The sequence below is a fragment of the Podarcis gaigeae genome (genome assembly GCF_964106915.1).
Source record: "Podarcis gaigeae genome assembly, chromosome: 2".
Lineage (NCBI taxonomy): Eukaryota > Metazoa > Chordata > Lepidosauria > Squamata > Lacertidae > Podarcis > Podarcis gaigeae.
Window position 1 is genome coordinate 121,647,534 of NC_139679.1, and position 23,287 is coordinate 121,670,820.

Consider the following 23,287-nt stretch of genomic DNA (forward strand, 5'->3'; position numbering starts at 1 on the left):
ACTGAAACAGAAGTTTCCAGACCCTTCAATACTACCCCTCCCCACCTTCTCACACGAAAGCTCATACCAAGAACTGACTTAGTTGGTCTTTAAGGTGCTACTGGAAGGAATTTTTTTTGTTTTGACTATGGCAGACCAACACGGCTACCTATCTGTAATTGGGGTATTCTATCACTGTTAGCTATATCGATGCACAATTATTGCTAAACTTTAATGCAGCTCTTATTATTATTATTCATTTCTAAGCCGCTTTATAGTTTTAAGAAAAAAAAAGTGGTTTATGACACATTAAAATATCAAATTATAAAAAACCCAGAATAAAACATTACTGAAGATATTTATACAGTGCTACCTCGGGTTAAGAACTTAATTCATTCTGGAGGTCTGTTCTTAACCTGACACTGTTCTTAACCTGAGGTACCACTTTAGCTGCTGCCGCACAATTTCTGTTCTCATCCTGAAGCAAAGTTCTTGACCCAAGGTACTATTTCTGGGTTAGCGGAGTCTGTAACCTGAAGTGTCTGTAACCTGAAGCGTCTGTAACCTGAAGCGTCTGTAACCCAAGGTACCACCGTGCATTCAAAGCAACATAATTAACAGGAATCTTAAAAAATTCAAAATAGAGCATTACAAAGGAGGTCAAGTACAGAATGCATAAAGTAAAGTCTGAGAGCAGGGTCCGTATTTTGTGACTTTGCAGTTGTAACCTCTCATAGCATGCAGGGTGCTTATCCCTCGCACCCATGGCCCAGTAGCAGGAGGATGCAGGTAAGGAGGACCAGGGAAAGAAAGTGCTTTCCAGTTGTGGGCTGTGGAAGAAAATTCCCTTTGGAGGTTCATCAGGGAGGCTCAAACCAGATTCCCATTTAGTCAGACTTTTATTCAGCAATGCATTACTGGGCAGAGCCCAAAGAATCTGTGAGAACAAATCCATTAGCAGTGCAACTCCCAATATAGGAAAAAAACACGTGAAAAACACTGTTCCACATTCTCCGCAACAACCTTCTGCCACCCCACTATCTCCCATCCAACCACAGTCCTTGAAAACACAGTTACTCAACCCAAACTCCCCCCCCCCCCGTACATGTGGACTCCTCCTTGCACCTTATCTGAGTCAGCTTTCCACTCCAGCAGTCAATTGGACTGGCTCTTAACAGCTTTGTGGTCAGGCCACGTCATTACGTGGCTACACTGGCCTCACGGATAATTGGCTTTGCAGAATTTCTACCTCGCTATTCCCTCCCCGACTCTATTGCCCTTTCCTACCACCCTCACATTGGGACGCGAGTGGCGCTGTGGTCTAAACCATAGAGCCTAGGGCTAGCCGATGAGAAGGTAGGCGATTCGAATCCCCGCAATGGGGTGAGCTCCTGTTTTTCGGTCCCTGCTCCTGCCAACCTAGCAGTTCGAAAGCACGTCAAAGTGCAAGTAGATAAATAGGTACTGCTCTGGTGGGTAAACGGCATTTCTGTGTGCTGCTCTGGTTCGCCAGAAGCGGCTTAGTCTTGCTGGCCACATGACCTGGAAAAACTGCGGACAAACGTTGGCTTCCTCGGCCTATAGAGCGAGATAAGCACCGCAACCCCAGAGTCGTCTGTGACTGGACCTAATGGTCAGGGGTACCTTTACCTTCACCTTCACCTTAACACCCTCACAGCCGCCACATCCTCACAGTGAGAGGTGAAGTTCCGCACTACCATGTGACCCATTTCCCATTTCCACAAGGAGGGGAGGGGACACAGTTATGCTAGAAAATAAGATAATTTAATAGGTTTACGCTCGGGGTAGGCGGGCCACCAGCAGAGGAGTCCATATTGTGTAGGCAGAGAAAAAGCAGTCCATTCTCCTATTTCAGCTTTTCTGCATTAATTGTTCTATGTAGAGTCCTCATGCTGCGCATAGCAAGGGAATGAAACTTCATGCTTTTCAGGGGTGAGAATTTCGTTTAGGGGGAGGAGGTTCTGTGTATGGGCAATTTTTTTTAAAAATAATATTTATTAAAGTTTTAAATGTTACAAAAAGAGAAAGAGATAATTCCAAGTTAAACAAAAACTTAACAACACATCACAATAAAGAAAGAGAATAGAGAGAAAAAGAAAAAATTATAGAAAACAGAAAAGCAGAAAAATAGAAACAATTAAAAAACACAACGAACCTTCCCAAAACTTATCTTTCATTTACTTGTTTCCTTGACCTCCTCGCACCTCCCTTTTTCGTATTCTAGTTCAGTTAGCTATTTCAGCAAATCCTTTCCATCTTTCCCAATTTTTATCCTATAATTTATCTTAATATAATGTAACTTTACCTTTCCTCCTTTCATCCATTAACAATCTATTTTTACTTAATCCTTTATAATATTTCTGCTAAAGCCACATAACTTCATTCTAGCCTCCTTCTAACATTCCTTAATTTTACAATGTTTCTGTAAATAAACTTTAAATTTCTTCCAATCTTCTTCCACCGACTCTTCCCCCTGGTCTCGGATTCTGCCAGTCATTTCCGCCAGTTCCATGAAGTCCATCACCTTCATCTGCCATTCTTCCCGGGTGGGTAGATCTTGTGTCTTCCTGGGCAAAAGTTTCCTGTAATGGCAACAGTGCAGTCCTAGCATCTCTGCTCAGAATTCCCATTCAGTTTAGTGGGGCCTCCTCCCAAGTAAGTGGCTATTGGATTGCAGCCCAAAAGGGTTGGGAGGGCGTTGCTTTAGGCAAAGCTACTCACTGCAATTATCAAACATGAAAGTGAAGAGACGATAGAAGGATCATCAGGTGTTCCGGTGTCTTGCGGATGACCCTGCTGCATGAACCTGGCGTTCCATTTCTCAAGGATCTTCTGATGGGCCTGCCACTGCTTGCAATAGAATTGTCAAATCATCGAGTTGGAAGGGACCTTGAGGATCGTGTCCAAATTTCTGCAACGCAGGAATATGCAGCTGATGAGCTTGTTAGGTGCTGAAGTCCAGCAGGTGTTTGAAACACAAATAACCTATGTTTATCGGCACTTGATATTCCTAATAAGTGGACTTATTCAGCAGCTGTTTCATCAGGGTGAAGGAGAGATGAGACTACATGGCTCTCCTGAGAGTCTAATGATGGTTGCCTGAACATGCTGTTCCCCTTTTCCCTCCCAGTCCACTTTTGTGTTGTGTCTCTTTGATTGTGAGCTGAGGGCAGGATCTGTCTTCTCCTTGATATTTGTGAGTCAATCTTGGGAGCTTACTTGTGGAGCAGGATTAAAATGCCAATAATGATTAAGCATGCATATATGTATATATATTGATAAACCTCTCTTTTTATCTTTTTCAAAAAAAATATATATGAGGGGACACAATAAAGTTTTGAAAATCTTTCTGTTGCCCTACTGTGTCTTAACATGTTGAGCGTTCTTTTTAGGTTGCATTGCCCATTAATGCTTGGGAAAGACATTTTGTGAGATAAATCATCTCACCCATAAGTGCAGACGGGAGACAGTGGTCCTTTCCCCACACACGCAGAAGTATAAATAGCAAGGGGGATGGTGGATAAGTGCTAATCTCCCTTTTCTGGGCAAGGTTCTGGAGTGAATGGTCGCGGAGAAGATCCAGGCGCTTTTGGAAGAAACTGATTTTCTGGATCCATTTCAATTGGGGTTTAGGCCCAGTTTTGACACAGAAACTGCTCTGGTCGCCCTGTATGATGGCCTCTGTCAAGGGAAAGACAAGGGAAACTTGTCCCTGTTGATTCTTCTTGACCTTTTGATACCATCGACCATGGTATCCTTCTGGAGCGACTTTCTCAACTAGGGGTGGGTGGCACCACTCATGAGGTGGTCTCCTGGCCTGTAATAATCCAACAGTTCCGATTCCATATTTAGGTTCAATGGGCATTTAGCTTTCAGCATCCTACTAGCTCCATGGGGCATTAGAAGCACAAATAGCAGCAGCAGCAGCAGCAGCAATATCCTGGCTATGCCTGCAAGAGTGATACATTCTTGTGACAGCAGTAACATTAGAAGCACAGGTGGACCTTTGCAGTAGCTTCAGAAGCAAAGGTAGAAAAAAGAACCCTCCCACAGAAATGAACCCTGCCAGCCCCAAATCTCTCAGGTCCAGCTTCTGATATTTATGACCCAGTTTTTGCAGGCTTGTGACAATAAGTTATCTCATTCTGCCTGTGATTCTGATGTTTATGTTATTTGTGAACTCAAAGGCCACCGTTGGGGAAATCCTTGGACTACATAAATTATCAAAATTATGATTTTGAAAATCATAAGGTTAAGAAGGTCCACCTCCTCTGTAACTCCCTGGAATCGGTGTGTGACTCAATGGGCAGCTGCAGAGCCAGAGTAAAGCATGTTTGTGAGAACTCAAAGATGGGGCTGTCAATCTGGGCCCTGCTGAACTTGAGGAAACAATAACTTCAGTAAAGTCCAGAAAATTATAAAATAGCTATGATGGATCAAGACGAGCAAGGCAGGACATGATAGAGGTTGATAAACTCCCGTACGGTGTAGATAATATGGATAGGAAAATGTTTTTCTCCCCTGCATGTGTTAGTGGAGTTAGGGGCAGATTCTTGAAGATGTGGAACCTTCTGAAGTGATTCACTGCTTGCAAATGAAGTTTTCAGCTATTGAGGTTCTTGCTCTTTGAATCACAGTCAGGATTTTAAGACAATATATATTTACACCAGTTCTGGTCAGTGAAATGGACATTTTCAGTAACAAGTCCATCAGATATTGCAGGAGTGACATTGGCCAGTGACGTTAGCATGGATGAATGCAGATGTTTCATTGTGACATCAGTGTATGATGTCACAGACAGAATGAGCTTCAAACCCCAGCAAAGTGAGAGACAGTTAACAGTCAGACCCAGGCTTAATGCTTTGGGTATTTGTGGCAGATGATGAAAAGGTAAAACATGGGGGCTATGGTATCTTTTACCAAAGGTTACAGTTGTCTAGAGAGCGAAAATGCATTAGATGGATGAAACAATAATATAGGGGCACAGCAGAACATGGACTATATACCCGCTGAAGGTCTTGGCTTCAATTTGTGACACCTGCAAATCATCCTGAAGCCTTTGGGGCAGAGGCAGGACTGGGGAAAAACATGTTTGTAAGAACTCGCTGATAGGCTTGTCAGTCTGTGACTTGCTAGACCTGAGGAAGAAACAATTTCAGAAAACTTCAAGGAACAGCAGAGAAGTCATGAGGGATGAAGGCAAATAAGGTGAGACATGTCATGGTGTGGTGGAAATAGGCAATTTCCCCCCCTTCCTCTCGCTTAATAATACTTGAAGTTTGGATCATCCAGTGCTGCTGAATGTTAGAAGATTAAGAACAAATTAAATACCATATGTTACGATATGGATGCAATGCAGCTGCAAAGTGCTAGCTTGAAAAGTAAACATGATGGGAATGTTGGGACTGCCCGTGGGAAACAGAGGGACAGTCAATTCACAGTGCGAAGCACCGGAATTAGCTCAGAGTGTAATATGAGCTCTTCCGTTTGTTCCTGTCCCGGAAGTGCAGGAAGTGTTAGCTACTAGACTGCTAGAGCTTGAAGAGAGCAGTCATGTTTTTTGTAATGCTGCAAAGACAGAAATAAAGGCATGTAAATACGTTTCTGTCGATCTCTTTCCCCTGCCTGGGGGTGGGGGGCAGGAAAGAGGGTGTGTGTTCTTCTCACGCTGAGAAGGATCGCCTATTGCGACCTAGCCTGGATCTTGCTGGGGAATGCAGCCAGGGAGGTCAACAGGAGATCAGGCCGGGTGCCTGGGAGAGTTGCCAGTTTCTCCTGATATGGGCTTGATTTCCAACAGCTTACCCAGTGCAGGTCAGTGAAATGGACATCTTCAGTAAGAAGTCTATCAGAGAAAAACATGACTGCTGTGCCTCTCCATTTCACTTTCATCATTCATTACTAGTTCCTTTCACAATTTTATTTTTTATCTGTGCTTCTTTGATTCCATGCATAACAAGGTCAGAACCAAGACTCAAATGGGTCAAGATAATAGTTTGAGCTCAGGTGGTCCCATCCATGTGATCTCCCAACTGTTGCCCTGCTTGACTTATTAAGGCTTGTCAAAAGGGTATGAGCGGGTGGATTCAGGAGTTTTCAATGCATCCTCATGGAAGAGGGTACACCTGGCTGTCTTGAAATATGTGGTGGCTTTATCATTCCTGAAATTTTCCAACATGAGCTTATTGGTTTATGATTACTACTACTAAGTGATAGCTAGTACTGGTTTTTCTTGAAGTGTAAATGAAGGAGATGATTATGGCAGAAAATTTGCGAGCACACAGTCTATGACCTAGGACAATTTGCAATTCTCCTGTCACCAACCAGGGTAGAGTCCATCTTTACAACATCATATTTTATGTGAAGCCAATGGAAAAAAAATGAGAGGCACAAATGCAAGATGGGTGACACCTGGCCTGAGAGCAGTACATGTGAAAAGAATCTAGGAGTCTTGGTTGACCACAAACTTGACATGACCCAACTGTGTGATGCGGCAGCTAAAAAAGTCAATGCAATTCTGGGCTGCATCAATAGGAGTATTGCATCTAGATCAAGGGAAGTAATAGTGCCACTGTATTCTGCTCTGGTCAGACCTCACCTGGAGTACTGTGTCCAGTTCGGGGCACCACAGTTCAAGAAGGACATTGACAAACTGGAACGTGTCCAGAGGAGGGCAACCAAAATGGTCAAAGGCCTGGAAATGATGCCTTATGAGGAACGGCTAAGGGAGCTGGGCATGTTTAGCCTGGAGAAGAGGAGGTTAAGGGGTGATATGATAGCCATGTTCAAATATATAAAAGGATGTCACATAGAGGAGGGAGAAAGGTTGTTTTCTGCTGCTCCAGAGAAGTGGACACGGAGCAATGGATCCAAACTACAACAAAAAAGATTCCACCTGAACATTAGGAAGAACTTCCTGACAATAAGAGCTGTTTGACAGTGGAATTTGCTGCCAAGGAGTGTGGTGGAGTCTCCTTTTTTGGAGGTCTTTAAGCAGAGGCTTGTCAACCATATGTCAGGAGTGCTCTGATGGTGTTTCCTGCTTGGCAGGGGGTTGGACTCGATGGCCCTTGTGGTCTCTTCCAACTCTATGATTCTATGATTCTATAAGAATCTTCAAAGAAGCTAAGAATCAGACACTACCACCTTCACTTTTTGTAGCTAGATGTGCCTTTGTGTTCAGATCAGGCCTGAGGATGATAATGTGGCACTTGGGAAGGAAGATGCAGCCCAGAAGCCCAGCACTGGAGGCCAACATAGAGAAGACCTGCACAGCGACCATGTACTTCCCCTTGGTGCTCAGGTAGGTGGGAACAAAGGACACCCAAACACTGCAGAAGACCAGCATGCTGAAGGTGATTAGCTTGGCTTCATTGAAGGACCCGGGAAGCTTTCTGGCTAGAAAAGCCACCGTGAAGCAGATGGCAGCCAGGAAGCCCATGTAGCCAAGGACTGTGTAGAACATGGCAACAGATCCCTCATTGCATAGAAGGATGATCTCTCTAGCTTGGGAGTGCATGTCGGAGTCTGGGAAGGGTGGGGAGAGTCCAAGCCAGATGCTGCAGATGACAACCTGCATACTGGAACAGGAAAGGACAATGGAGTTGGCCAGACTCTTCCCCAGCCATCTCCTCACCTTGTTCCCTGGCTTGGTGGCCAGGAAGGCCAGCACCACAGTGATGGTTTTTGCCAAAACAGAAGAGACAGCAATTGAGAAGATGATGCTGAAGGCTGTTTGTCGGAGAAGGCAGGTCACTTTGCTTGGCCGGCCGATGAACAGGAAGGAGGACAAAAAGGAGAGCAAGAGAGAGATGAGGAGGATATAGGATAAGTCCCGATTGTTAGCTTTGACTATGGGAGTTTCCTTGTATTTAATGAAGATTCCTTTCACAATGCCAGTGGTCAAGGACAAGAAGAGGGCAAAGGAAACCAGCACAATCCCCAAGGGTTCTTCATAAGTGAGAAATGTTATAGTCTTTGGGACACATTTGTCTCGCGCTTGATTTGCATGCTGATCGTCTGGGCATCTGGTGCAATGCTTTGCATCTGAAGAGAAGAAGAAGGACTTCAGAATTACTAACAAAATTCTTACATCCATACCTGTCTGTTTTCTGCCATGGTGATGGAGTGTGCGTTTGAGGTGTCAGGAAAAGAGAGTCTTTAGCAAGGTGTGCTGGGAAGAATAAGGCAGAGAACCTGGAGGTACCCATTTTGGCTAGGCTGGCTGAAGATTGATTGGGAGAGATTTCTTCCACTCAAGTGCTACACTGCTATGGTAAACAAGTCGCTCTTGATCATGTGCTAAGATCTGGACTTCCTCCATGCAGACTGAAGGTGTAAATATGCAAATAGATCATATTTCTTAAAGCTACAGCAGTCTCCCCTGAGTCTTCAATTTTCCAAAAGAGCACGAACCCTGGGTGATCCCTGGAACCCCCTGAAATCTTGCCTCTCCCTTTCCTCTGGAGTCACCCACCTTCCTGAACGGAGATTGTCCCTTCCGCACAAGGAGCACAATCGTAGCAGCAAACGGCCTCCCCTTCTTTAGCCACTCTGGCATATCCAGGGCGGCAGCTTTCAGTGCATCTTGAATGAGGCACAACCTAAAAACAAGGAGAAGGAACACCAAAAGGAGACCAGCATAAATTACAGACATCATCTGAAGGCCCTGGCTAAAAATATGCTCAAATAAAAATATTTTTTAGAATACTGAGACCAGGTTAGAAAGCTTTAAAATGGGAGTGAGACCCTTTCAAATTTGGTAGAACTGTGGAGAACCCATTTTCTTTCTGACATAAAGATTCATTTTTAATTGTTGAACACAAATATTGTTGAACACAAAGGATTAAACAAACTATGGCTCCGCTAGGGGCGCCACGGAAGATCTCTCCAGCTCACACGAGGTAATTTAGACCAAAAAATTCCTTCCAGTAGCACCTTAAAGACCAACTAAGTTAGTTCTAGGTATGAGATTTCGTGTGCATGCACACTTCTTCAGATACACACATGAGGTAATACACATGAGGTAATTTAGAGGCTGAGATGGGAGTAATCAGCCTCCCAAATCCTTCCCGGTGAAAGCGAAGATGCAGTCTCATCCGTGGCTGCCCACAAACCACTCCTGAGTTCGTAAAGAAGGAGGAGAAAAGGTGGGGTGTAAGTGCAACAAATAAACAGATAAATAAATGAATGAAATAAACAGATAAATGCAATGACCTTGCTGAAGTTCCCAGGCCACATAATGGCTTCCGGTTTAATGGAGAATTTTATGCCGGAGGATGCCTGTCCCTCGATGCTCCCAACTTTCTTTCTGCTGTGAGATCTATTGGGAAATACGACCCAGTTCACGATATCAAAGTTGGCAGTCAGCTCCCCATTCTGATCAGAATGCATCTCTCCTATGGATGAATTGGAAAACCAAATTTCTTTCAAGAAAGTGTGAAGCTAGAATGGCAGAGCAAACACCAGCTTTAGAAAACATGATATCCGGATTTTGTGAGAAAACAGCAGGCTTGTGTCCTTAAGAGATGAGGGTAAATTATGTTTAAACAAAATAATTGCAAGATGTTTTGTGGGTATATGATTGAGCAAAGCTTTTCATGACTTTGGATATTTTGTGGGGCGTAGTCTTGTTTTTCTTGGATAATTGAGTAAGGTTCCAGACATCTTTCCAGTTTTGAGAGAATGGTCCTAAATCAAGGACATTGAGGCAGAGGCCTTGGGTCAGCTAAATGATGACCTTTTCGTCATTACAACAGGTCCTTTATCAGGTTATAAATTCACAGGACATATGACTCAAATAAACACATATAGAGGACACATCCTAGCAACCACCTGGCAACTGTAGAAAGCTAGCATGCCTTTTAATTGGCACAGCAATGGGCACCCGCATGGCCCCACAGTATGCCAACATCTTCATGGCAGATTTAGAACAGTGTTTCCTAAACTCCTACCCACTCAAACCTCTCTTGTACCTGCGATACATTGACAATATTTTTATCATCTGGACACATGGTCAACAGACCCTGAACACCTTCCACCAGAAATTCAATGATTTTCACCCCACAATCAACCTAACAATGAATCAATCTATGCAAGAAATACATTTTTTGGACACTACTATAAAAATACAGGATGGGCACATAGACACCACCTTATACAGTAAACCAACTGACCGACAAACATATCTACATGCCTCTAGCTACCATCCCAAACATACCAAACAGTCCATTGTATATAGCCAGGCACTATGTTACAGCCGCATCTGTTCCAATTCTACAGACAGAGACTCTCACCTAAGAGATCTACAGCAAACCTTTTTAGAACTAAAATACCCAACAGATGAAGTTAGACAACAGATCAACAGAGCCAGACTGATACCTAGAGAGAACTTGCTGCAAGACAGACCCAAAAAAGAAAATAACAGAACACCTCTAGTCATCACATACAGCTCCCAAGTTAAAACAGTACAACGCATCATCAGAGATCTACAACCTCTCCTGGACAATGACAGTTCTCTTTCTCAAGCTCTGGGAGGAAGACCTTTCATTGCCTACAGACAGCCACCCAGTCTTAAACAACTCCTAACCCACAATAATACTACAACCAGACCTAACACGGACACTGGCACCAGAGCCTGCAATAAACCCAGATGCCAACTTTGCTGCCACATACACCCGGACAACACCATTACTGGCCCCAACAACATCACACATACCATCTCGGGACTATTTAATTGCTCATCATCTAACATTGTGTAAGCCATCAAATGCCAACAGTGTCCTTCAGCTCTCTATATTGGACAAACAGGCCAGACCTTACGCCAAAGAATAAACGGACATAAATCGGACATCAGGAATCACAAGACAGAGAAACCAGTAGGAGAACACTTCAATCTCCCAGGACATTCTATACAAGATCTCAAAGTAGCTGTTTTACTACAAAGGAATATCAGAAATAGACTGGAAAGAGAAGCTGCTGAATTACAACTTATCACCAAACTTAAAACCATGGAGAAACCTGGCCTGAACAAAGACCTTGGATTCTTATCTCATTATACATGACAAAGCCATTTTTCACCTTTTCACCCCTTGCTTCCTCCTGTAAGACCTATTGCAGTCGTTAAGAGTCGTCAACAGGCTCATCACAGCCATCTGCCAATCACCCATTCCCACCACCCTTCTGAGTAATACCCCTCCCCACCTTCTCACTATATAGAAGGGTCTGGAAACTTCTGTTTCAGTGTATCTGAAGAAGTGTGCATGCACACGAAAGCTCATACCAAGAACTGACTTAGTTGGTCTTTAAGGTGCTACTGGAAGGAATTTTTTTTTGTTTTGAACCAAATATAGTAATTAATTAATCTTTATGTGAGAGATTGCTCCTTAACAATTTTTTATAGCTTAGAGACTTCCGGGATAGCGCGAACGGGTAATGGCGGATTCCCTCCGAGCTCCGGAGGGAATCGGCTCCGTCGAGGACGGGTCTTGCCGTGCCGGCGACATGGGGACCCTTAAAAACCGCAGGCGCGGAAGCCCGCGGACCTGGTAACTCGGTGGGCACCTTAAGCGCCCTCCCCGACCCGCGAAGAGCCTTTTTAAAGGCTACGGAGTGGACTGGAGAGTGGCGCGGTGCTGAGAGTTCATCGCTACCTCGGCGGAGCGAAGCCGCGAGCCATGACCGAAGAGCGCTGTCTTTCTTCCTGAAATTTGGACTGAAATAAGCAACCCGTGAGTAAAATGAAATTTCGGCACTAAAGTTTTTATCCTTGAATTCGAGTACGATCGGGGGACGTGTTAAAAAGGAAGTCCACACTCCCCCCCCCACCAAAAGTTTCAAAGCAAGGAGAGGAGCATTAAGGAGGAAAGACTTTGGTGTTTAAACAGATAACTTTTACGAATTGGACTAAGAAGTCACTGTGCTGGAGAGGAGGAGAGAGAAATTTCAGAAGTTTTTCTTTTCTGGTTAACCCCCCCCCCCTTTTTGGGAACCCGGGAGCGCCCTGCGTGTGAGCCCGAGGAAAAGAATAAAGAGTTTGACAGCTGTCAAAAGAGCTGTCAAACGGCTGGCCAAGGCTGGAACTGTGTTATAAATATCCTTTTGGATTAAAAGATTAAAAGTGCTACAATAAAACTGAATTGACTGGAAACAAAGTAATTTTGAATAACAAAGTAACAGACTGTTGGAAAAGAATTATGATGGTAATCCCCCTGGAGGAAACTAAAGACATTGCAATGGCTGCTGAAGGAAAATTACTGGCAGAGATAGAGAAAATGTTTTCTTTTGTGGGAATTCTACAAGAACAGAGTATGGCTATGAGTAAACAGCTGGTGACCTTCAATCTTAAATTAAACAACTCTGTTGATGGCATTAAGCGAATGGAAAAAAACTCTGCAGCTGCAGAAGAAGAGATAACTTTGGAACTGGGGGAAAAAGAAGAAGAAGGAGAAGAAGAGGAAGTCCAGGTGGAGAATATCAATCAACCTGATACTGAGGCCATGTGAGATTGTTCTCCACATCTTTCCATATAGAGGGCCTCTACCTTATTGGGAGTCACCTTTCTGGGCCAGACATCATCTAAATCTGCTCCTTAGCCTTGAGGGTGGAAGCATTGACTTAAAAGCAGTCAAGAGGCTTACTAACGATGGATATTCCAAAAAAGTACTACTAAGATTTGGTAGCCATAGAATTCCAACCAAACTCTTAAGGGAAAAGGCTCATTTAGCCCAGAAAGGAATTATCCCGCGCTGACACTTTGAAGATATATCACCCAGACCATTGATTGCATCTAACAGACAGAACAAGATGAACAAGGCCATTCCACCAGAAGCCGACATCTGCCCTACTCCCGTGGAAGAACCCAGTAGATGGGAGAAACCGCAGCCAGCTACCCGGAAAATCATGCAAGAAAAATCTAAGCTCCCAAACCATGCGACTGTAGCATCAAATAACAACCTCGCCCTTGACACAATAGACTGGACAGTCCCAGAAGAAGAAGATCTGCTGAGTAACTTTACCAAGCTACCAGATAAAGAACAAATAAACATACTCAGTAAATTGACGAAACTCCAGGCCAGATTGACCGAAATTCACCAACAGGGTCAACAAAATGCAGTAGAAACAACACACAATCAAACTTTACACTTACCGGCTTTTTCCCCAAAATGCATAGTCAAAAAGAGAGCTACAAATGGAACTTTCAAATGTATAGATGCAGAGCTTCAAATCCAGCCGCCTTTAGAATATGAAATGGCAAGGAAAAACTCCAGTAATGAAACCACAAATTCCTGGCTGAGATATCAAATATTAGCTTCAAACGAAATAGGTACCCCTACTTTAAGTACTACAAAGGACCTTAACATTGCCGAACAAAAGATGACCTCCAACAGACCTGATGCACTGAGCTCAACACCAAATGAGGCCAAAGAAATGGAAGTAGAGACTGAAAACAGTCCAACTGTCCATAACAGCCCACCAGCCACAGAAATTTCTCAGGAACAAGGAACAGTTAAGGAAGAAAATCAAGAAAGGGAGGAAATTTTAATTTCCCGCACTTTAAAAAAGAATCTAAAAGATCCACCACTATGTTCCCCACCGAAAGCAGCGACAAACGGCTGTATCTGCACAAGACAAAATCCCTCGCTAGACTTAATAACAGAACTAGAATGACTAAATGCTGTCAACCAGCCACCAACTCAAAAACGGACCCTACGCTTGCTGTCCTGGAATATCGCAGGGTGGGGAAACAAAGGCGGAGACCCAGACCTAATGAACTTCTTTAAAGACTTTGAATTAATACTTCTACAAGAAACATGGTCAACTAGAGATATCAAAATCAATGGCTTCACCTCCTATACGAAACCCGCATTGAAAACAAACACGAAGGGCCGGCCGAAAGCAGGGTTCTGTTGTATGATCAAAGACAGCTTAGGGTTTGAAATCAAGCAACTAGAAGAATGCTTACCACTTGCACAAGCTCTACTTTTAACCCAAAACAAAGATTCTTTGCTACTTGTAAATGTCTATATCCCCCCAACCAAAAACAACAGCAGCAGTGAAAACTGGTCACAACTAACCTCTTATATAGAAAATCTGACCGATAAATACCCAAATGCCTCACTGATAATAGCAGGTGATTTTAACGCCAGAGTAGGAACCAACAATGAACAACTATGTAGCAAACTAAATTGGAATACTGATAATGATATCGCACATGCCCTGAAAATAGGACGATTCTCCAGAGACAGGGTTGTTAACAACGAAGGCTTACGCCTACTTGAATTATGTAACAACTTTAATTTGCAGATTGTGAATGGTTCAACAAAAGGCGATAGAAGCGGGGAGTTTACATACTTCTCCCCCCGAGGATGCAGTGTCATCGACTATATTCTTGTCCCTTATAATATTATAAATTCGATCATGGACTTCAAAATTGGAACGCGCACTGAAAGCGACCACCAGCCATTATCGTTGTCTATTAACTTAAAGGACGAAACCAAAATAACTAAGTACAATACCATAGAACCTTCTCAATACAAACAAATGACCCAATTAAAATGGTCCCAGGAAATGAGTGTAGCAGTGGGGCAAAAACTTACAGCCAACCTGAGAAAACAAGTATTATCCAACTTAAAGATCACTAATTTCTACAGTGATATTCCGAAAATTTATAATGAAATCTTTCAAATGTTTGTAGAGCTTAGTACTCCACCTAAAGTTTGGGTACTTAAACATACCGCTAGCCCTTGGTTTGATGATGAATGTTTCAAGCTAAAAAGAAAACTGCGCCAAACATTTAAAAATAATCGCACTAAACTAGAGCCCTCTTATCTTGATGAAAAAAGAAAATATCATTACATTCTGGCCGAAAAGAAACAGAAATACGCAACCCAAAAATGGCTACAATTATTTGACTCAATTCAGAGCAAAAACAACAAAGCGTTCTGGAACCTAGTGTATGGAGGATTGAAAGCCGAAAACCAACTAACTCTACCACCAACTGCAGAATCCAAATGGTTCCAATACTTTACATCTGTATTTAACAATCTACACAGTGAACTTAAAGGAAATGAAACCACCAAAAATAAAATTATTAAACTCCAGGAGTGGCCAAGGGTAGAGGAAGAGGAAATTAGAGAGATAGTTAAAAATTTCAAATCGGGGAAATCTCCTGGGCCAGACGGTCTACCAATAGAATTATTTAAGACCTATATCGATTGGTGGGCAGAACCCTTAGCCCAACTGTTTACGCTTATAGATAAATATGGGATCATACCTGAGATATGGCTAAGATCAATAATTATTCCAATCTTTAAAAATGGCGACCCAAAAGAACCAAGGAATTATAGACCGATAAGCCTTCTATCAGTGATAGGGAAAATCTACGCTAAGCACCTCTTATCTAAACTCCTTACCTGGATGAAAAATCTAAATTTACCAGGGAAAGAACAAATAGGTTTCTCCAAAGGTTGCTCCACACTAGACCACTGTCTTATACTTATGCATCTGGTTGAAAAATACAGATCCCAAAGGCAATCTAAGATATACGCTGCTTTTGTAGATTTTCGTGGTGCATTCGACTCAATTGACCGCCCAAAGTTGTGGAGGAAACTCGCAGAATTAAAAATTGATCAGCGCCTATTGATTCTAATGCAAAATCTACACTCTTCCAATACCTGTCAAGTCAAACTTAACATCAAAGGTCACCTCTCATCAGACATCCCAATCTCGAAAGGGGTAAAACAAGGGTGTATTCTTGCCCCCTTTCTATTTAATTTATTTTTATCAGACTTGCCAGATTACCTTCAAAAAATAGAATCACATGCCCCTAAACTTAATCAGAAACCAGTTCCTCTCTTACTATACGCAGACGATGCTGTCCTACTATCCTTAACGAGCTTGGGTCTGAAACGTCTTATATCTTCACTGATCCTCTATTGCGAATGTAACAAACTCTCTATAAACTATGAGAAGACAAAAATTTTGGTCTTCTCGAATGGTTGGAAATTAGAGAAATGGAAAATAAGAGGGCAAGAAATCCAACAAGTGAAAATCTATAGGTATCTGGGAATCTTATTCCAGAGCAATTTAGGGTGGGCAACCCATCGCACAAATGCCATAAAACAGGCAAAGTGCATCTCATCAGCAGTTGCCTGTTTTCATTATCAGAAAGGTAATCAATTTATTCCTGCGGCAAATCAGATATTTCAAACAAAAGTGCAATCCCAGATATTCTATGGAATCCCGCTATGGGTCCAAGCATATAACAATGATTTAAAAAAGATTCACTCTAGCTTTCTGAGACGTATTCTTGGACTCCCAGCTATGATCAAATATGAAACAATGTGTGCAGAAATAGGCATACACACAATGGAATATTGGGCATGGTCCACCTCAATAAAGTATTGGTTACGCTGCCACTTTCGCTGCCCTCCATCAAGTCTGCTCGCTGATTTGCTCAAAGACTCCTATAAATCAAGATGGTATCAGCACCTCGAAAAAAAGATTGAATCTTTAGGCATCGAGCTGGAGCCCCTGTACAATTCTAGTGAGCAATATATCTCCCATAATATCCTAACTAGACTAAAGGATGTCGAGAGACAAAATATTATGGCAGCTGTAAACAAAATTTGCTCCCCCATATTCTATGAATTAAATATCTTAGATAGCAGAGCCAATTACGTCACTAAACTAATAATCCCAGCCCAACGTAGGGCTTTTATGCTGGCCCATTTGAATGTTTTTCCCTCAGCATTTGTCAGGGGAAGATATCAAAACATTCCTAGAAACAAGAGACTCTGCAGATGCTCTATGAATGTCCCGGACACTGTAGAGCATATTCTCCTTCATTGCCCATTGTACAGTACGCTCCGTCAACGCGTGCTGTCCCCTCTTTTGGGTGGTCTGGAACCGCAGCAAGGTGAATGTGTGGGTTTCTACCTATCCGACGTTGACCAAAGGGTAACGGCGGGGGTAGCTGAGTTTTTGGTAGCAGTCCTCCAAGGAGCAGGATAACAAGGAAAACCACTGACTCTATATGTATATATATATATGCATTTAGCAAACTGCTGCCTTTTTTATATATATTTCAAGGCTTTTATATGTTATTTTCTCTTTTAAGGTTTTATTTCCATAATGCCTAATAAAGGTTTGATAAAGTAAGTAAGTAGAATATCAATCCAGAGCCTGCAACCTTTGGGAACAAAGGAAACAAAGAAGATGACCAGTGGATTACAATCTGCAAAAGGAGAGAAAGATAAAAGAAGAAACCCCTGGAATAACTGGAATATTGGACTATAAAAGATTAAATAAGTATGATGGGGACTTCTTCTTCAGGCTGGAGCATGAGAGATTGGTGGATCCTGGGCAGAAACTGCTTCTGACGGATTTGGAAGGAGGAAAATATGAGGGGCTTGTGACAGAACTTCCTCGAGAAGAGAGGGCCAACAAAAAGGACTATCAACAAAACTGGTGGAGAGAGACTAACTGGGGCTTAAGGGCCTCTGATGTGAGAAATCCGGGCTAAACTGTTTTTTTTCTTTTTCTTTTGAGGACATTGGTTTGGGAAGGGACAGGAACCGGGCCAGGGGGGGGAGGGGAGAGTAGAGTAGTAAGAATCTGAGATTTTGAATTGAAATATTATGATCTTTGGTTTAACACAAAAAGGGAGGAATTCGTGGGAGAGAATTTGGGCCGACCTTAGAAAAAGGATTAAATGTGTAAAATTGGATAAGTAAAACTGGACCAAGTAAAAATGACAAATTTTAAGAAAAGATAAGAATAGTATTTAAGAGATGAGAGGAAATAACTTGCTGAGATAATTAACGAAATTGGAAGGTGGGAAGGGGTGTGTGGGGAAGACAATGAAAGAAGGTAACGAAAGTAAGGGTATGAAATTTGAGATTTTTTTTTTATGTGTGTTTGTGTGTTAAAAAAGTTGAAAATTCAATAAAAATTTATTAAAAAAAAACAATTTTTCATAGCTTATTTTGTGCTTTGAAAGATTCCCCTAACTTTCCCAAATTATTTTTAAAACAGATTTTAATCAATTTTCAAAGTATCTTAGAACCACAAAAATAGATGAACAATTAAAAAAAAATTAACATGTCCAACTAAAGACAGGGCATAGGAAACCTAAGCATATTTAACAATAACAATGACGTAAACTACAAAAAATATACAATCTGAAAAGGATTCCATAGAGCATTTGCAAAAACAGGGGAGAGGACAGACCTGCCATGGCTGCAGCCTTTGAAGTTCCAATCTGTTTCCTCCACTCGCCATTAACATCCATTTGGATCTGGATGAATACGCGATATTTAAGGCCTGGGCCACAAACTGGACGCCGTAGTAAGTGCTGTAGCGGTCTTGAGACCAGATTGCCCCCATCTCCTTCAGGGACAAAGTTTCCAGTGGTTCCATTTCTGTGCATCTTGTCCAACCCTCCATGGATAGCACACTGTTTGAACATGTACAACTGAATGCTCTTGACCAAAACTCTGCAGCTGCAGGTCTAGCTTCAAATGAAAGTTGAGTATAGTAGCCATGTTCTGACCTTTTTTTGGTATTCATTACAAAGGACAAAGAACCTTGGGCAGGCTCAAAGTAATCTGTGCCACCAAACAACATCTCATCAATGTCCAGAAGATCTGTTGTGATCCAGACTATCCCTTGAGATTTCCTCACTTCATGAATTCTTTGTAACATCACGATTGGATAAATTCTGTGCTCAGAGTCCCCATAATAAACAAACACCTTGACTTGTCTCGAATCAGATGGTTTACAATGTAAGGATGACATTTGTCCCAGGGTCGAAATATGAAATTTTTCCAAGAAAGCAACACAAATCCCACTGCGGATCAACAGAAGGGTGAAGACACTCAGGAACCTTTCTCCATTGTCATTGTCTGGAACAAAGAGACCGATCCACGTCCACCCGAAATGTAGCAACAACTTGACAATCCCCATGTGCTGGGTTTCTTCTTTGGGGACCATCCGATAGATAAAAGGGAACTGGGTTTTGTCATTCAGATCCTGAGCAGCAGAGCCAAAACTGATCTAGTATGAAAAGGAGTGGTGTTGTTTTTTAGGAATACACAAGAAAGGCCTCATTGCATGATCAGGCCAAAGGGCCATCTACTCACAGTAGCTAACCAGATGCTTCTACATGTATGCCATGCCTTTGATGGAGGAATCATGTTCAGAAGAGGACCTGGAGTTTACAGAGAATGGACACTGGGGCAGAGCAGGGCATCTGGGCCTTGTGGGGTCATGGCACCCCAACCTCTTCCTAGAGTCACAATGGGGCACTACACAGAATGAGTGCCAGAGGCTAAGCAGCTACACAGTATGGAGGTGTGCAAGTACATAAATTTCTGTGTTCAGTTAGCTGTTAGACATCCACTGGTCTTCCTGAGAAACAAGAACTCATTAGGAGCCAGGAGTACTTTCAACTACATGTTCCTATTGCCAGTCTGGGGAGGGAGACAGGAAGAGGCTGAGGGTTTTCTAACTCGCTTTCCACTTTCTTGCAATGTGATTTCCCCCCTTTGGTCTCTCTTTTTGGGTGCTACTCTTTTGTGTTCCCTAGAAAATTTGGCCCTTAGGATATTGCTGAAGTATAACTTCCATCAGTCCGTACAAGCATGGCTTATGGCCAGATGGTTGGCTTTGCAGTTTAGAAACTTCTGGGAGCATGAAAGGGTTCCTCACCACTGCTGGAAAGACAGCAGAGAGGATTAAACACAATTGATCTCTTCCCTTCCAATTCCTACCTGGGGCATTTTGTAGATGCCCAACATGCTTGAAATTTGGTGGGTGATTTCAGAAGAAGTTGCTTCAAAAACAGCCAACACGTTATTCTTTCTTCCGCAGCTGTAGTTTGGAATACTGTCTAGCATGGCATCAGCAGTTGTCCTGGCATCAAAAGCGGCCTCATAGATGCTATAGCCCAGGGTGACATTGGCTAAATGCTTAAGATGCCGGGTGATCTCCTGGGTTGCAAACAAGATGGACAGGACTGCTGAGGTGTCCATTGCTGAAAAACTGCAAATAAATGAATACACGAAAAATGGTTTTAGCTTCCATTCTCCATTAAATGAAAACAACTCCTTGCTCTATACAAGTTATATCTAACGGGAATCTCTGCAGCTAGGAAGGAGTAGAATCTTGCCCAGATCCACCAACAAAGAAAGGAGTAGCATTTAGGAGAGTTTGAGCTGGGATGAATTAGATTGAAATGCTCATTTAGAGTTCCTTAAGTTGGCAAGAACTATTTACAAGATGAGAAGATATGAAAGAGAGAAATGGCCTATCTTGGGTTACTCACCTTAACTTTTTAGGGTGGTGGAATTACCTAGTAAGGTTCCTATACTGATTTGAACATTCCAGTGAGTTTGAAGGGAAGGTGGTGGTATCCTTATATTCCAATTTTTACACATTCTTTGATCCGCAAATGCAAGATTGCACCGTGGATTTAGAACTTATTTAAGATATGTTGTAATCCAAATACCCCCAACACCACCAGGGACATTTAATTTAGACAGTTGGGAATAAAGGAATAAGGGAAGCTGTCAAAGCTGTTAACACTTGACTAGAAAGAAACACCCTTTCTCATGAGACATGAGATGATCAACTATGCTTTAGCTGCATTAATAAAACTGAAGCCCAAAATAGGGAAAGGGTTCAGAAACAACCTCTTTGTTTGCAGGATACCAAGGGGCATGGCCAGAAACTAGATGCTGTGTCTGGAAAACAGCAATAAATGTGAATGCAGACTGGGTAACATAAAGTCACTTACGTCATAACAATGTTTTTGGGATGCTGTGAAAAGTTGATTGGGTAAGTTATAAAAACTTTTGGAAATATGACCTGACTAATGAGGTGGTCTCCTGGCCTGTAATAATTCAACGGATCAGATTCCATATATAGGTTCAATGGGCATTTTGCTTTCAGCATCCTACTGGCTCCATGGGGCATTAGCAGCAGAAACAGCAGCAGCAGAAATATCATCTTGGCTATGCCTGCAAGAATCATACACTCTTGTGACAGCAGTCACATTAGAAGCACAGCTGGACTCCTACAGTAGCTTCAGAAGCAAAGGTAGAAAAAGGGAACCTCCCACAAAAACAAGCCCTGCCAGCCCCAAATCTCTCAGGCCAGGCTTCTGCTGTTTAAGACCCAGTTCTTCTTTCAGGCTTGTGACAATAAGTTATCTGATGCTGCCTGTGATTCTGATGTTTTGTTATTTGTGGACTCCAAGGCCATCGTTGGGGAAATCCCTGGACTAGATAAACAAATCACCATGATTTTGATAATTATAGGGTTAAGAAGGTCCACCTCCTCTGCAACTCCCTGGAATTGGTGTGTGACTCAATGGGCATCTGCAGAGCCAGAGCAAAACATGTTTGTGAGAACTCAAAGATGGGACTCTCAATCTGGGCCCTTCTCAACTTGAGGAAACATTGACCAGTAAAGTCCAAGAAACTATAGCATATCTAGCGTTATGATTAGGTGGGTCCAGGATCTGATTGATTCTGAAAGGTGGGAAAAACTGTGGACTAAATCAAATTTGCAGCATGTGTGTAAAGAAAATGTATTTAAGATGATGTACCGATGGTATATCACACCTGCCAAACCTGCTAAAATCTATATTAATCAAGACAAAAATTGTTGGAAGTGTAAGGAGAAGAATTTCCTCCACATGTGGTGGACTTGCTCCAAGTGAAAGCCTTCTGGGATATAATATATAATGAGTTAAAAAAGGTTTTGAAATATAAGTTCAATAAAAAAACAGAGGCATTTTTATTAGGTTTAATTGGTGAAGAAATACATAAAAGAGAGGTAAACATGTTTATGTATGCCACAAGGGCTGCAAGAACACTTCTGGCTCGAAATGGAAGCAGCAGGAACTCCCAACACTGGAAGATTGGCAGGTCAAGATGGTGAAGTATGTAGAGATGGCCAAGTTGATGGGGAAGATCCAGAATCAGCGTGACGGACTGTTTCAAAAGGACTGGAACAAATTTATATTTTATATGAAAGAAAATTGTAAACTTTTGAAAACATTTGTAGGCCTGAATTGAAATGTTTTGTAATGTAAATATAAGGAACAGGTTTACCGACAAGAAGGTGAAATATTATAATTTGACAAAGGGTAAATAAGTGATTATAGAAATGTGAAAAATATGGAAAGATATGTGGAAGTCAGAAAGAGGGAGGGAAGGATGTTGATGCTCTTACAGAGTAATATATTAAGTTATAGAAGTATGTAAAAAAATGTGCATGTGATTTAAATGGAAAATCTAATAAAAAATATTTAAAAGAAAGAAAGAAGGAAACCATAGAATAGCCAAAGCAAAACGTGTTTGTGAGAACTCAATGATGTGACTCTCAAGTCCAGGAAACTAGAGAATAGCTATGATGGACCAAGACCAGCAAGACAGGACATGATAAAGGTGTATAAAGTCCTGCATGGTGTGGATAATATGGATAGGAAAAGTTTTCCTCCTTCCCAGTAATAATACTAGAGGTTTGGACATTAAGTGGGAATTTAAACCCTTGTGTCCTAGGCCCCTGTCCAACTCTCTGATCACTACACCACACTGCCTCAGAACTATAGATTCATGGGCATCCAATGGAGGTCTCTAACACAGAGATAAGCCCTGAGATACTCACATGAGCTAATAGAAGTTCGGTTTCATGAGATAGCCCAATCAGCTGACTGGTCCATTGGATTTAGACAGTAGCAATAATATCTGGCTTTAGTTTAGTAATATAGTAGCAGCGAACTAGAGATTCAATTCAATTCAGCTTCCAATGAAGAGTCAGGACAGAGAAATCTGTTAGAGACCTTTCCCTGGAAGAATTTCAATCATACATAGTTGGGCTGAGGAAGCCTATTAACATCAGTGTTATCTATGGGGTCCAGCATGTAACGTTCCATTATACATTCAAGAACAGTGTGTTTTACTGCAGGTGGTAGTGGAGTTTGGGGTAGATTCCTGAAGTTGCGGAACCTTCTGAAGTGACTCTCATTGCTTGCAAATGAGGTTTTCAGCTGTTGAGGTTCTATTGCTCTTTGAACCACTGGGGGAAAAAACATGATGGTCCCATACATGTGATCTCCTAACCGTTGCCCTGCTTGATTTATGAAAGCTTGCCAAGAGGGTATCAGTGGGTGGATTCAGGAGTTTTCAATGCATCCTCATGGAAGAAGGTAGTCCTGGCTGTCTTGAAATATGTGGTGGCTTGATCACTCCTGAATATTTCCAACATGAGCCTATTGACT

At 42.2% G+C, this 23,287-nt stretch overlaps 1 protein-coding gene and 2 long non-coding RNA genes across 9 annotated transcripts in view; 2 read left to right on the forward strand and 1 right to left on the reverse strand.

Moving 5' to 3' along the window:
* Positions 1-76: 76 nt before the first annotated feature.
* On the forward strand, positions 77-3,360 carry LOC310838232. Its single transcript, XR_014560832.1, has 2 exons — positions 77-176; positions 3,035-3,360. It is a non-coding gene; the product is annotated as an uncharacterized lncRNA (long non-coding RNA).
* Positions 3,361-4,163: 803 nt separating this feature from the next.
* Positions 4,164-22,212, forward strand: LOC310838221. The gene is made up of 3 exons (XR_014560821.1): positions 4,164-5,208; positions 20,708-20,838; positions 21,809-22,212. It is a non-coding gene; the product is annotated as an uncharacterized lncRNA (long non-coding RNA).
* LOC310837308 (vomeronasal type-2 receptor 26-like) overlaps positions 7,115-23,287 on the reverse strand; it is a 55,841-nt gene continuing 39,668 nt past the window's right edge. For 5 of the 7 annotated variants that reach the window (XM_083723681.1, XM_083723679.1, XM_083723678.1 and 2 more), the window contains 5 exons: positions 19,773-20,043; positions 18,232-19,056; positions 9,217-9,444; positions 8,477-8,603; positions 7,115-8,046 (listed from right to left, as the gene is read on the reverse strand). In XM_083723681.1, coding sequence (XP_083579807.1) covers positions 7,133-8,046; positions 8,477-8,603; positions 9,217-9,444; positions 18,232-19,056; positions 19,773-20,033 — 2,355 coding nt within the window. In that variant the 5' untranslated portion in view covers positions 20,034-20,043 and the 3' untranslated portion in view covers positions 7,115-7,132. The remainder of the gene's footprint in view (positions 8,047-8,476; positions 8,604-9,216; positions 9,445-18,231; positions 19,057-19,772; positions 20,044-23,287) is intronic. The other 2 variants (XM_083723682.1, XM_083723683.1) reach the window with 2 other exon arrangements.